Consider the following 16,128-nt stretch of genomic DNA (forward strand, 5'->3'; position numbering starts at 1 on the left):
CTATAAAGTGGGACACATGCCATGCGCCCATGGCTACTACAGTCCTCTGAAAGTAATATTCTCCATCAAAAAACACAAAATTGTTATGCAAAACAATGTCTATGAAGCAGTACAACAATCTGAGGATGTTGTTGTAGTTGTTGTTGTCCAAGTTTTGGTCAATGGAAATTGCTTCAATAAACCACTCCAGTCCCTCCCTATGTGGGATAACTGAAAAATAAGTTTTTGATGTCAATTGTTACCAGGATCTGGTCCATTGAAAAGGGAATGTCCTTCATGTTTTCAAAACAAAAAAATCAGAATGTCAAAATATGGCTGATGTTATCAAGGCATCCCTTGAGAGATACATCAATAAATTTAGCTAGTGGCTCTGTTTTAGACTGAGATGCCAAAACTGTAGGTCTCAATGGAGATCTGTGCCAGGAGTCTACAAAGAAGGAGCCTTTGAAGGAACAGCACCCTCATCACAAACGACATCCTATCACTTGTAAATAATCTTCTTTATTAGTGCAGGAGTTAACCCATATTTGTTGCTGTTAGTACTACATCCTCCTAAACACTTAAACACTGTGGAACCAATCAGGTAGAATTGCCAGTACATCCTGTGGAAAACACAGCTGTGCATAGTTTACCAACTGTTGACAAATGGCCCTCAGTTTTCCCCATTCTAAATGGTTCTCAAGTTTCTGGATGGTAAAGAGCTTAAAAGAGGAGAAATGGGGAACCCCCTGAGAAATTAACCTCTCCTAAACATTTTATACACTTTAAGTGCTTGTACTTCACTCCACAGGGGCACTTTCTAAAGGCATCACAGCCGGCCTTAGGCATAGGCCAAAAATGCAGCCGCCTAGGGCACTGCTCTAGCAGGTGCGCTTTTCCAGCAATATGGATTGTATATATAGACCAGGATAGGGACACAGGGTGGTGTTGGGAGGCACTGTGGAAACCTTTTGCCTAGGGCACCAGTTGACCAAAAGCCAGTCCTGAAAGGCATACAAATCTTTAATTTTACCCCTACTAACAGCAAGTATCGCTGAGCGAGAATCAGCAAAAGAAACATAATCACATTAAGGCACTTAACAAAAATAATAAAAAGTACAGTTGGGTACACTTACCATAAACGTAGATGTTAGAGTGTATTCACTGTTGACGCAGGACCCAAGACTTTGTTAATCAGGCTGACTGAGGGCAACCTGCCAGCAGATTATCCAAATGTAATGACTGCAACAGTGAAACACGAAGAACATCAGCAGTAATTCAATATTCAATCAAGCAAGAGCTATATAAAAGTAAAACATAAAATGGCACCTAACAGGGGAGGGGAGGAAAGCCTTTCAAATAAAACTGGCAGGAAAAATTTAAATCTACACCCTAAAACTTCAGCGAAAAAGAAAATGAAATGATGCAACCTTATATCCTGGAAAAAGCCAAACAAAGTGAGTTTACCACAGAGAAAGAACTTTATGAAGCAAACAGAGCATGAATATGTTTTCTGCGCAATTGACTTTAAAGCACATCTGAAGATATCTGGAGAAGGGGCCTTTGGTCCAGAGGATTATGGGCAAGAGGATGAGTTAAGGTTGCTTTGGAAAATTTTATGAACTGAGCTAATTAACTGCCACTCATAGTCCTAAAGGTGAGCGAGTTGAAACTATCACCATTAGAACAGATGTTACACACACGCAGACACACAGACACGCAGACACGCAGACACGCAGACACACAGACACACAGACACACAGACACACAGACACACAGACCTCTACCTGTTCTTTTTCTTGTGAATTTTAAGTACACTGCATAGATGCATGCATCTCATGATCTTTAAACATAAACATGAAAGTGCAGGATGTAGATATGGTTTGCAATGCAAATGCAGTCAAAATAATAAGACAAATACCTGATAAAAGGAACTCTAAGATCATTCATAGTATGCAGAGCCTGAAACTCTCCATTTTCATCCCACCACTTCTGTGCCAAAGACTGAAACTTTTTGATTTCAGCCTGATCGATTGTTGACTGGAAAGTACTGCACATTCTCCGCTTGAAAGGGCTATAAAAATAGTATTAACAAATTAGTAACTATCTGTGATGGTGTTTTATTAATAAAATCACAGTAGCAGTAACATTTCCTTCAGATGGCAGCATTATTATACTATATAACAACACAATCTGATTGAATTAAGCAATTAGTTACAATTTTCCACCACTAAAGGACAGAATTTTCTAACAATGCTAGCTAGACACATTGAGCAATTCCTTGGCACAGTTAGCTATCATTAAACATATCAGACCTAGCAAGACATGCAGAATGCTTTACAGAACTTGTCAAACTGCACTTTCTGGCAGAGGGAAATAAGTAGATATTGACAGTTATACACGTCTGTAACATAATAACTGCAAAATGAGACAAAGATAACTTTACACAGCTATCAAATATACTTGGCTGTGAATAAGCTGTGAAATCTACTCGTGTATGTTTACAATAAACAGCATAAAGACGACTTGCTAAGTAAAATGCAGAAAAGAGAATGCTACTCAAACTGACTACTAAGGCTCGTGTTTTTGTTTTTTTAAATACCTGTTTAACAGTGTCACATTTTTTTATTTGATAAAGTTCCACATTTGTGTTTCATAAACTACATATATATATATATATGTATGTATATATACATATATATATATATATATATATATATATATTTGCGTAATTAATATCACTCTGTTAAAATATATCTCAAGAACTGTAAAGAATTTTGACTAATACAACACTGCAGTTTTATAGAGTATTTTTCTTAGTTAACTGCTACATAAGATACAGTTGTGTAGGTAAATTTACCATAACTGTAGATGTTTGAATGAACACTGCTGCAGTAGCCTTAGTTCTACTATTCACAGAATAACAGCAGAACAGCTTCCCTTCCAAAGTTTCATAGCACCTTCCATGAGCCTAAATCATCAGTCAGCTAGCCTGAGCAGAGCTGACTAAAAAAGAAAGTTTTGTGCACCAAGCCCTTTCAGACCTTTCATGTCAACAGAGACAGGAAGACTAAGTCCTGAAAGGGCAATGCTAGGAATAACAAAAGATAAATGTGCACAATCTGGCAAAAACAACATGCCAAAAAACATGGGAGATGGAGGGAGGGAGTGGCTAATGCAGCAGTAATCATTCGAACATCTACGGTTATGGTAACTTTAGTTACGCATCTGTACTATGTTCATCAAATTGATCACTGCTGTAGTACGGGTGGATTATCATATCTTACTACATCTGGGAGACGGAAGGAGAAGAATCAAAGAACCCCTGGAGAACAGTCCTAGTATAGCCTGACCTAGACACAGAGAAGGAATCAAGCCTATAGGGCTTTGTAAAAGTATGTACACAGAGAGGATCAAGTAGCAGCTTCTAGAATACTTCTAGAGTTCAACCCATTCCAAAAAGCCATAGATGAAGCCAAGGCCCTGGTACAGTAGGTCTTGATCCTGTCTAGAATCGTTTTGTTGTGACGAGTATAACAAAAGAATAGCCTTAGACAACCATTTGAAAATAGTGCTTTGACACAGGTTGTCACTTCTTAACTTCACAAGAAATGAATAATCGAACTGAAGCTCTAAAAGATTTAGTTATATCAAGATAGTACCCCAGCTGTCTGTGGACATCCAATGTATGAACTCTCCTTTCTCCCTTATTTTTGGGTTCAGAAAAGAAAACAGGGAGACGGATAGTTTAGCTTAAGGTAAACTTGGATACTACTTTAGGCATAAAGGAAGGATTACTTCTCAAAGAAACCTCACCTCTGTGGAAAATGAGACAGGGTTGACTCCCCATAATACCCTTCCTGCAAAGGTCAGAGCAATCAGTAAAACAGTTTACCATGTTAAAACCTCAAGTCAGCCACATCAGCTGGTTCAAATGGAGCAAGTGTTAGCTTCTGTAACCAAAATTAAAATCCTAAGGAGGGGCCACCAGTTTTCTAGGAGGCCTCCTTTATAATAATAAAAAAAAAAACCCTTTCAAAAGCATTTTGATAAGAGAATGCTTTGAAAATGGAGGCTCCATTGGCAGACATGTTGAAACAGCCAATAAATAAACCTTGATTGAGGAGTAAGAAAGGCCATAGGATAAACATTCACACAAATATTGTAAAAACAGAGAATAACTAGCCTTGAACAGGTGCAGGTTATGTTGTTGCCAACAAATAGAAAATCTTTTCTATTTAATAATATATGACTTTCCAGTAGTAGGCTTTCTTGTCTCCATTAGTACCTGCTGCAAGTCCTTACTAAACATGTGCCTGATGGAATTAAGACCCTGTCATCCAGGCAGTCAAATGAAGCCGACTATGGTCAGTGTGTATCAAATACCCTCTTCTTGTATGAGTAGATCCAGTCTGTGAGGAAGCTTGCAGTATTTGCCCCTGGCCATTTCCAAAAGAAGAAAAAAACACAGTTGCCTTGACCAAAAGCTGGGGAGTCACTACAATGATCTTGTGGGACTCCTAAATCTTCAGAAATACCCTGGATATCAGTGGAAAGGGTAGAAAAACTTACAAGAACATTCCTGTTCAAGAAAAAGAAAAAAAGGCATCCGTCTTCCAGGCCTTCTCACATGCAGTCCTGGAGCAGAAGCTTGCCAAATGAATGTTGGTCTAACTTGAGGAACTCCCCACAGATGGATCAAACCTTGGAAGACCCCCTGACAGAGCTTCCATTTGTGAGGATCTGCTGTTGTCCTGCTCAGCTCATCTGCCACACCATTTTGCATTGACAGAATGTAGGATGCCTGCAGAGTGAGACTGTGCTGTGAAGCTATATCCCATGCTAACATGGCCAGTCTGTAATGTGGGTGCAACCTGGTTCCCTCTTGCCTGTTGATGTACCACATGAGTGTGGTATTGTCTTTAACAAGTTCAAGAGGTCACAGGGACAAAATATGACTCCGAGAATGGAGAGCCTTGATCAGGGCAAAGATGTTGTTTATATTTATGTGCTTGCATCTGCCCATGGTGTCCCACACACAATGCACCTTTACCTGCTTGAAACTGCTGCCCAAGCAAAGTACAAGGTGTCTGTGGTGACTCACTGCTTTGGAACAGAAAGGGAGAAGAACCCATATTTAAGGATATTTGCTGTCTCCACCAAGTGATTTCTCTTTTGACAAACCTCAGCACTGGGATTTGAAAATACAAAGGATGTTGTTATAGGGACCACAGGGATTTCAGATACCACTGTATCTTTCTCATGTGGAATCTTGCCAGAGGTATCATGAGAATCATAGATGCAGTGAAACCCAATATTCTTAGGCATTCCCTTGCAGTGGCCAAAGTCCGAGTGGAAAACCTTAGAAAAAAGATCTAGATGTATCTATTTTTTTTTTCCTGTGGAAAAAAAGGTTTTTGAACTGAGGTATCTAGCTGACACCCCAGGAACACTCCTGTGTGAAAGAGTCTTAAAAGACTTTTGAATCCTCTTGCAATCCCACCTTGTTTAGAAAACTACTCTGCAAAGATATACAAGTCATCTAAAATGAAAAATGTGGATACCCTGTAGACTGCAATAAACTGTAACTGGCACTACACACTCTATGAACACTCTTGGTGCAGTGGATAGTCCAAAGTGTAAGGCAGGGAACTGATAAGGTTGTGTGTGTGTGTTTTGATCACAAGAAGAAACGCAAGGTCCCTTAAATAGTCATTCTGACTTGTTGGACTGTCCTTTGTTTTGGGAGACTCCACAATTCTTACTGCAATGCCCTTGCCATTTCTTCTTAAACATCTGTTTACCTGCATTTTAATGAGTCTGTTTATTTTGCTTTTTAAGAAAATTAAATGAGGGGTTAGAGACTCCCTTAGAACATTTAGAAAAGGACAGCTGAAAAATCTTAAGAGATTCACTCTACCAATTTACCTTTTCTTCACACTTTTTGATTATGTTGGCAGCAGAGGGGCCAGAAAGTAAATCAATATCCAAAGGAGAATTTAAAATCTCATTTTTAATATAATTTGGGAGGCTCCTGAGAACGTACACAGGCAAACTTCCTCAAAACAGTATCACTGTCTATAACCCTGGGAGAAGTGTTAACTGAATTCATGCACACACACTGTAAACAAAGAGTAGTGATTTGTACAATAGAAGTAACTAAATTATTTAAAGCAGATTTTTCTACACAAGAATAAACTGCAAATAAAGCATTCCTCAATTTCACAATTATCAAAACAAACTAACATATGAGCCTGACAATTCAAAATTCTGAAAATCAAAGTTGCAGAAGCATACATTTTTTTTCCCATAGTTATCAATAATCTTCCCATCCTTATCAGAATGAGTAGGACTGAAATTAATAAGAAGTTATGTACTATCCATAACGTTCCATGTTTGTTGTCCATCTCGCCTTTATTCTCGCTGGCTGTGTTTGGAACCGAGCATCGGTTCCGACTTGGCCTAATACAAAAGTTTGAGAGCTTCCACTGGCTCGAGGCTACCCCCTGTACCATGATGCATATGGAAAACCCCCAGCTCTTGTTTGCAAGTGAAAGCACCCGTATTACCTGTGTGTATATTATATATATATATATATATATATATATATATATATATATATATATATATATACACACACACACACACACACACACACACACACACACACATATATATATGGTTCCACTTCTAACCATCGAAATTTCAGAACATCGAAGTTCTGATCATCGAGACCAGAAGTTATGTACTCACCATAACTTTCCATCTGAGTAGGTAGACTTCATTTGTCTGCAACCTTTGGGAATCGGATCCGACCTCGTATCCGAGCCAGCAATCTTTCATAGCTTAGATCCAAGCTCCTAGCTCCTCCCCTTCACCCATAATCCCCTGCCAACCCTGACTGACCTCAGATCAAGTTTGCCCATAACCAATAAGGCTGAAAAAGGAAACTAACTACCTTCCTTAAAGGGCAGAGTAAAAACTTCTGGCCAAATAACATCCGAAGGTCAGGGGGAAGGAGGGTGGGATGGTTGCAGACAAATGAAGTCTACCTACTCAGATGGAACGTTATGGTGAGTACATAACTTCTTAATCTGAAGTAGTTAACTTCATTTGTCAGCAACCTTTGGGACAGAGTCCCCAGCTACCTGTACCTTGGGCGGCCTTCATGGAAGGATGTTCCGAAGCACTGCAGAGCCAAAGGATGCTCTCCCTCTAGAGATAATATCCAATTTATAATGGTTGATGAAGGTATGAGGTGAAGCCCAAGTGGCTGTTGAGCAAATATCATCCAGGGGTACTCTAGACCGAAAGGCAGCAGAAGTAGACATGGACCGAGTAGAGTGGGCACGGACTCCCTGAGGTGCGGGCTGGCTAGAACTTTCATAAGCCAAAAGGATGCATTGTGAAATCCACCTCGACAAGGTGACCTTCGACACAGATTTACCTAAGTTAAATTTGGCAAAGGAGACGAACAACTGGTCGGATTGTCTATGACCAGCCGTTCTATGAATGTAAAAACGCAGCTGTCTATGCACATCTAAAGAATGTAGTTTGTATTCTCCTTTGTTCTGGTATTCAGGAAAGAAAACTGGCAGATTAATGGATTGGTTAATATTTGCCTCGGAAGCAATCTTAGGAAGGAATGAGGGATTGGTCCTGAGGTAAACCCTATCCTTGTGGAAGGTCAAGTAAGGAGGTTTTACACATAGGGCTTGAAGTTCAGAAACCCTCCTAGCTGAAGTAATAGCGACGAGAAAGGACGTTTTCCATGACAAATGTTTGAGATCAGCTGAAGCTGCAAGTTCAAACGGGGGAGCTGTCAAGGCCTGAAGTATTAAAGTCAAATCCCAGGGAGGCACTACTTCCTTTATTGGAGGTCTGAGTAGGAAGGTGCCCTTCAGAAAGGTCTTGCATAACTTCGTGGTAATCAATGGACCCAGTTCATGTCCCACGTGGTAATGAGAGATAGCTGCTAGTTGAACTTTGACTGTGGAACAGCTAGCCCCCTGATGAAAAAGCCCTGAAAGGAAATCCAAAACGGTGGGCAACGGAGCTGTGAAAGGGTCTAGGTTCTGACGCTCCACCCAAATAGTGAAACGTCTCCATTTACTCCTATAGACTTTCCTAGTAGAGGGCTTGTGTGCTGCTACTAGGATAGCTTTAACTGGGGAGGAGATACCGGGAGTCCTAGCTACGAGTGGAACTGGAGCAACCAAGCCGTAAGCTTGAGATTGTCCAGGTTCGGGACTGGGAGGCCTAGGGGGTGGGAAATCAGATCCGGGAGGGGATCTAGAATCCAAGGCGGATTTACCAGATGAGACCAGAGGTAAGGGAACCAAGCTTGACATGGCCAGAATGGGGCAATGAGGATCATTTTGCTCCCCAACCGACTGGCTTTCTGTAGAAGCTACAGCATCAGAGGTAGAGGGGGGAAAGCATAGAGTAGACCGGGAGGCCAAGCATGCACCAGAGCGTCTCTCGGGAATTCCCCGGCGGGGGGAATTAGAGCGAAGTAGCTGTTGCATTTCGTGTTTGAAGGAGAGGCGAAGAGATCGCAACAGGGCTGTCCCCATACGGCAAATATCCGCTTCAGTACCTGGGGATTGAGAGACCACTCGTAAGGAGACAGTATGGTGCGACTGAGTTTGTCCACCAGGATGTTGGACCGTCCTGGAATGTGCGTTGCAATAAGAAAGCGGTTGGTGGAGATCGCCCATTCCCATACTCTCATAGCTTCTCGACAGAGTGGGTAGGACCTGGTTCCCCCCTGTTTGTTGATGTACCAGACCACCGACATGTTGTCTGACTGAACTGCAACTGTTCCTGTAGGAAGAAGGCTCTGAAGTGCTTGCAACGACAACAGCACTGCCCTCATCTCTAGAACATGTATATGCAAAGAGGTCTCTGTATCGTTCCACGTGCCTTGGACCGTCCTGACCGCATAATGCCCCCCCACCCGAGGCGAGAGGCGTCCGTGGTCACCGTGGCCAGTGGAGGGGCCATGGAGAAAGGGCATCCCGCTTGGAGGTCCGGTGATTGTAACCACCATGCGAGAGCCCTTTTGCAAGCCTTGCTGAGGGGAATGGGGTGACTGAGAGGGTATTGACGGAAGGACCACTGGACTTGGAGAGTCCACTGCAAAACCCTCATGTTCAGGCGAGCCATGGAGAGCAGGGTAATTGCGGCCGCCATGGAGCCCAGCGCCCTCAGGACCAATCCCGCCGGGGGAGCCGACGATAGTAAAATGGCCCGCACATGTAGCCTCAGGGTGTGAAGTCGCTCGGTGGTTAAGAAGGCTAGTAAGTTGTTGGTGTCTAATCTGGCCCCGATAAAGTCTATCACCTGAGTCGGGTTGAGAAAGGACTTGTCCGTGTTGACGGTGATCCCCAGTCGGGGAGCAAGGTGGAGAAAGTAATTCCTGCGCTGAGCAGAGTAGATGCCTTGTTGGGGCGGTCAGGAGCCAGTCGTCTAGGTATGGAAACACCTGCATTCCCTGGAGTCTCAGGTGGGCTGCTATCACTGCTAATACCTTGGTGAACACCCTGGGGGCTGAGGTGAGACCGAAGGGAAGTACCCTGAACTGATAATGACTGGCTCCTAGCCGGACGCGGAGAAACCTCCTGGATCGTTTGTCCATCAAAATGTGGTAATAACCATCCTTGAGGTCTATTGAGCACATCCAATCACTCTCCCGCAACAGGGGGAGAATGGATTGAAGGGTGACCATCCGGAACTTTTCTTTGGTTACTGACAGGTTCAGGAGGGAGAGATAGAGGATTGACCTTAGGTCCCCCGTCTTTTTTGGCACCAAAAAGAACCTGGAGTAGTAACCCGATCCAAACTGGTCTTGGGGGATGTTTTGGATGGCTCTTTTTCCTAAGAGCTGCTGAATTTCCACAGCTGCAGCCTCCCTCTGATCGGATGGGACGTCGGGGAGGCGTTTGGGTTGGAAAGGGATGTGAGAAAAGAGAATCTGGTATCCTCTGGATATGATGCAAAGCACCCAGCGGTCTGTTGTGATGGACTCCCAAGCTGCCAGGTGCCTCGAAAAACGTCCCCCGACTGCCTCCAGAGAAGAGCAGTCGGGCAACCCCTCAGGGTCGCTGGGTGGGCTGGTCAGAGAAAGCTTCTCTGGACCCACCATTCCTCAGGCCCCCTCTGCCTCTAGGGCGGCGTCCACCCTGTCCTCCTCTGCCACAGAAGGATGGGGATCCGGAGCGGACTAGGATTGTTGCGACTTCCGGAACCACATCTTCTTCTGTCCCTTTTGGTTCTTGGAGAAGGACCTCTGGGGAGCAGAGAAGCGGACTCCGACGGCAGACAACGTCTTCCCGTCCTTTTCACTCTGGACCAAAGTCTTGCGAACGGTCTTGCCAAACAGGGCAGAACCATCGAAAGGGGCATTCGCAAATGACACCTTGAAGGGTTCCGCGAAATCACAATGCCGCAGCCAGGCCTGACGTCGCATGATGAGGCCTGCTCCGATGGCTCTAGTGGCTCCCTCTGTGGCATGGGACAGCCGCATAGAGGTGTTAGATATGGACCTGAGAGTGGCCATCCGAGTGGAGTACAACCGTTTGTCCTCCACTGACATGGACTCCGGGGGCGACGCAGCGTACTCTTTGATAAGGTCCCGCTGCAGTCGAATAACATGTGCCATGTAGTTCAGAGACCTCACTGAGAAGGTCGCTGAACTAAAAGCCCGCTTCCCTAAACGATCCATCAAACGGGACTCCATGCTCGGTGAATGGACCGAGGGACTCTCCTGAGCTAATTCCCTCTTGGTGGCCGCCGCCACCAACATGGCATCTACGGGGGGACCCTTGCTCCAATGGGACCTCTCGGACGGCGGACTAAGGATCTTGTCCGGGCGTTTGGGGACTGGCTCCACAGTGTCCGGCTCCTTCCACGCCCTAGTGGTAATAAGCTCCACTAAGGGGTCGGGCGGAGGGGACACCCAAGAGGTAGATGGGCCTGCTTCGAATGCCTCCAGGAACACGGATTCGTCTGAGGAAGCCTTGGGGGCAGACCACCCCCCTCTTATCTTGAGCATTTCCATGATGTCTCCGAAGGAGACATCCTCGGGGGGATGAACTAGGGGAGCCTTCCCCTTCATCCAAATCCATGTCATCAGTCAAGGACTTGGGGGAGTCCACGTGCCTCCTCTTGCACTTTCGCTTGTGAGGGACGTCCTCGGGGGGGCTGTCCGAGGACATCTCACCAGCCACGTCCTGTTCCAAGGGAACGACCTGGGACATCTAAGCAGGCTGTCCCTGGGGCCGGGTGATGGAAGCCGGACCCAACAGAGAGGGAGTGCAGGGTGGAGTCGAAGCAAGGACTGGGGGCCTGGAAGCACTCGACAGTGCCCTCTCCACCACATCGAAAGCCGAGGGAGAGCCGCTCTCTCTGGGATCCGGGAGCAGACCCTCGCTCGGATCCGATGGACGGATCGGGGTCAGCGCCGAAGCCATTGGATCCGACGGACCAGTGTGCTCCAACCTAGATGGAGCCAAAGACACACTGATTCCCTCGGATCTGACTCTCAGCCCACGGCTCCGAGAGCCCGGATCCGACAAAAACGGACCAGACAGGCTCGAGGGAAGAGTCGGCGCCAAAGTACCCGATACTGTCGGCACCGACCCACCTCCGGCTCCACGGCTGCTCGGCTCTGAAGGCTCCGAACCCGGGAAGGGGGTCAGAGAAGGAGCTATTGGGGCAAAGAAAGGTGTCGAGCTCCCCCCCGGAGGGGGGGGGGAGGCAGGAGCACTCCCATCTGCAGTTGGGCCTGGAGAAACCTTCTCATCATCCAGTCGAAATCTGCGTTGGAAAGGCTACGAGTCAATCTCGACGAGGCCACCGAGGCTGGCCAGGAATGCCGCCTCGATGACCTCGAAGGAGATCGGGTCTCCTCCTCCTCAGGGCCCGGTGAGAAGCACGGAGACTGGATCAGAGAAGGGGGAGACCGGGAAGCCCTGGAGGGAGAAGACCGCTTGGCCGGGGGGGGGGGTCGAAGCAGAGGCCTCGGCCCACCGCTTGTGGTGTTTCTCCCTCCTTTTTATTTCCTGGCCTCCCTCTCCTCCGGAGCTGCAGCGGGAGTTTGAATCCCGACCGGAGGGAGAGAGGCAGGAGTGGCCGCCGCCAAGGCCGGGGAGTAGGCCACAGAAGCACCGGAGGCCGAAGCCGGGGGCAAAAGTCCCGCTAGGATCAGCTTCGACCTCTGGTCCTTCAGTGCCCTGGGGTTGAATGCCACACAGATGGAACACCCAGAGGAAAGGTGTTCAACCCCAAGGCACCGCACACACCAAGTGTAGCCATCCGCTGGGGAGAGCTTATGGCCACACTCGGTGCACTTGGAAAAGATGGGTTTTGGGGCCTCAGACATCTTAAAAAAAAAAAAACACTCATTAGGCCCCAAACACACAACACTCAGAAGCTACGACCAGCGAAGGGGAGGGAGGGTAAGTTTAACTAAAAAGGTATAAACTAGGGTAGTTTTAGCCAAAAAAAGGGAACCTGACCACAAAACACACTCGTACACTTAAGGGGATAATAAAAAATTTAAAAACTCTGACAAAACCCTACGACTCCAGGAGCTCAAAAACCTAGCTGCTGACAAGAAGCGCGGCAAACTAAATTTGAGGTCAGTCAGGGTTGGCAGGGGATTATGGGTGAAGGGGAGGAGCTAGGAGCTCGGATCTAAGCTATGAAAGATTGCCGGCTCGGATCCGAGGTCGGATCCGATTCCCAAAGGTTGCTGACAAATGAAGTTAACTACTTCAGATAATCAAATTTTGAAACATCGAAGGTTACAAGTGTAACCAAAAAAAAAGAAATTGTAACAATTGTATACAGGGGGGCTTTGCTCCCCCTTCAACCCACAGCCCCCCTACTTTAATATTCCAACTCTGAGACCGCACTACAGTGGAGTAATGGGAAATCTCCAGTTTAGCACTATATGCAAAAGCGCTAAACGGGAGATTTTCTGTACCCTATCTGTAGTGCCATCACACAGATGGCACAGACACACACAGTATGCAGGGCACCTTGGTGCCCTGCAAAAACACAAACATTCTCCCACCTACACTTACCTTTTTCTTTCCCTTCAAACCTTAGACGTTTTAAAACTCGATGTTCTGGTTTCGATGATCTGAACTTCGATGTTTTAAACGTTCGATGGTTTGAAGGGGAACCATATATATATATATATATATATATATATATACATACATATATATATATATATATATATACACACACATACATATATATATATATATATATATATATATATATATATATATATATATATATATATATATATATATATATATATATATATATATAAAGTCAGAGCCTGACTAGTTGAAAGAAAGGAGGAACTCAGAAACTCCAAATTCAGCATCCATCACATATCCACACATATATACATGCGATTATTCACCCGACCCTCCAGGAGTGAAGGAGGGGAAAGGAGGGTGGGAAAATAAAGGTGAGATGGACAACAAACATGGAACGTTATGGTGTGTACATAACTTCTTAATGTTATGTTGTCTTATCTCGCCTTAATTCTTGCTGGTTGGGACAGCTCAGGAGAAAGACTCTTCAGTACAGTGGACCCAAAGGAAGACCTTTTCCGGGAGGCCACGTCTACTTTGTAATGAGTAATAAAGGTATGCAATGTCCTCCATGTAGCAGCTGCACAGATAAAGAGTCTATAGGAAGTTTAGCTTGAAAGGCAGAAGATGCTGCAACCGCTCTTGTGGAATGTCCTTTCACTCTGCCTGATAACTATCTGTTGTTATTGCTGTATGAGAAGGAAATGTAGTCTGTAAGCCATTTTGACAGAGTCACTTCAGAAACAGGCAATCCTTTCCTTTTGTCTGAAAAGGAAACAAAAATCTAATCTAGTTTTCTGAAATCTTTGGTCCTGTGCAAAGAGAGGCGTAACTGTCTATGTACATCTAATTGATGTAATTTTTATTTTGCCTTGTTGCTATAATTGGGAAAGAACACTGGCAACTCAATAGATTGATTCAAATTGTTCTCTGAACAGATCTTTGGTAAAAAGGAGGAATTAGTTCTTAAGGAAACTCTTTTGTGGAACACCATATAAGGAGGGCTTACAGACAGAGCCTGGAGCTCTGACACACGTCTGGCAGAGGTAATGGCTGCCGAGAAGAGAGTTTTCCATGACAAAAACTTCAAATCACATGATGATGCGGGTTCGAAAGGTGGTAAGATTAAGGTAGTTAGAACAAAATTCAGGTCCCAAGCGGCTGGAGGTTCTTTGATTGGGGGTCCTTAGTAGAAAGGTACCTTTCAAAAAGGCCTTGCATAGTTTGTGGGACATGATAGACATTCCCATTTACCCGGTATGGAAATTAGATATAACTGCTAGTTGTACTCTGATGGAAGCTGCTGCTTCTCCCTCATCAAAAAGATTGGAGAGAAATTCCAGAACTGCTGTGATAGGAGCTGTAAAAGGGTCTACATTGTGCTTAACAGCCCAGTATGAGAATCTTTTCCATTTACTGGAATACAGTTTCCTCGTAGATGGTTTGTGGGAAGAAATCAAGATAGGTTTAACAGCAGGGGAAAAATCAAAACACCTGGCTATTTGTGGAACAGGAGCAGCCATGCTATCAACTTTAGGGTCTGGACTGACGGATGGAACATTCCCGATGAGTGGGTCAAAAGGTCTGGAACTGGGTCTAGAATCGCCGGTTCCTCCAGAAGATGGGTTCGGAGAAAAGAGAACCAAATTTGTCAAGGCCAATAAGGTGCAATGAATATCAAGGTGCTGTTCAACGTGCTGGCTCTTTGAAGTACTGTGGGTATCAAGGGGAAGGGTGGAAAGGCATAAAGAAGACCTGGGGCCAATCGTGTACGACTGCATCCCTTGGTGACTTCCCTGGGAGGGGTGAGGGCCAAGTAGCTGCTGCACTTGGCGTTGATGGATTTGGCAAAAAGGTCACAGCATGACTGGCCCCATTTTAGGAAGACCTCTTCTGCAACTTCTTGTTTCATGGACCACTCGTGAGGCAATAGAATCGCTCTGCTGAGTCTGTCCGCCATCATGCTGGATCTTCCCGGGATGTGCATTGCTATCAGAAAACGTTGAGAAGAGACAACCCATTGCCAAACCCGTAGTGCCTCTCGACATAGGGGGTATGATTTGGATCCTCCCCGTTTTATTAACCACACTACTGACATGTTGCCTGTTTGAAATGCAATAGTTCCTATTGGGAGAGAGTCCTGGAATGCCTGCAACTCAAAGCACCACTCATCTCTAGGACACTGATATGCAAGTGGTTCTCGTGTTCTTGCCATAAGCCTTGGACAGTCTTCCCCAGGTAATGCCCCCCCCTCCCAATCTGGGAAGCGTCCATGGTCAGTACAGCAGTCGGTTGCGGGAAAACAAAGGGGTGACCCAAGAACAACTGATTCATTTGAAGCCACCAGAGAAGATCCTTCTTGCATGACTGTGTGAGAAATATCCAATGCGACAGTGGTAGATCCTGCATTAACCACTGGGCGAAAAGTAGCCATTGGAGGATCCTCATGTGCAGACATGCTAGAGGTACTAAAAGAATTGCCGCCGAAATGGTACCCAGAACCTTAACACAAGCCTCGCTTAAACTTTTCTCTTTGATAACAAGCTCCTGATTTGACGGTGTAATGACTCGATTCTTTCGGGGGTAAGTTTTGCCACCATCTCTTTTGAGTCCAGCTCTGTGCCTAAGAAAGTAATACGCTGTGAAGGCAACATGGCAGATTTTTTTAAGTTTATTGCAAACTACATACACTACATATGACCGTAAGTTCATTTCACCAAAAGCCCATATGACCGAAAAACATCACTGGCAGGTATATGCCCAGTTCCCTACTGTAGTGTGACCCTGGAGTGAGAATATAAAGTTAGGGGGGGGTGCAACAAGTTTGTACTGATGTTATATGTTTTAATGTATTTTTAATGGATACACATGTATATAATAGTGCATAAACTGGGGGGCTGTGCCCCCCACACCCCCCCTAACTTTATATACTCACTCCAGGGTCGCACTACAGTGGGGAACTGGGCATATACCTGCCAGTGCTGTTTTTCGGTCATATGGGTTTTCGGTGAAATGAACTTTCAGTAATATG

The 16,128-nt window shown here is 45.2% G+C and overlaps 1 protein-coding gene across 1 annotated transcript in view; it reads right to left on the reverse strand.

Annotated features, from left to right (window-relative positions):
- COQ3 (coenzyme Q3, methyltransferase) overlaps positions 1–16,128 on the reverse strand; it is a 308,544-nt gene that overhangs the window by 269,859 nt on the left and 22,557 nt on the right. Inside the window, exon 2 of the mRNA XM_044065834.1 lies at positions 1,901–2,053. Coding sequence (XP_043921769.1) covers positions 1,901–2,053 — 153 coding nt within the window. The remainder of the gene's footprint in view (positions 1–1,900; positions 2,054–16,128) is intronic.

This window comes from Protopterus annectens, chromosome 1.part0, assembly GCF_019279795.1.
Source record: "Protopterus annectens isolate FY-2018-M chromosome 1.part0, PAN1.0, whole genome shotgun sequence".
Taxonomy (NCBI): Eukaryota; Metazoa; Chordata; order Ceratodontiformes; family Protopteridae; genus Protopterus; species Protopterus annectens.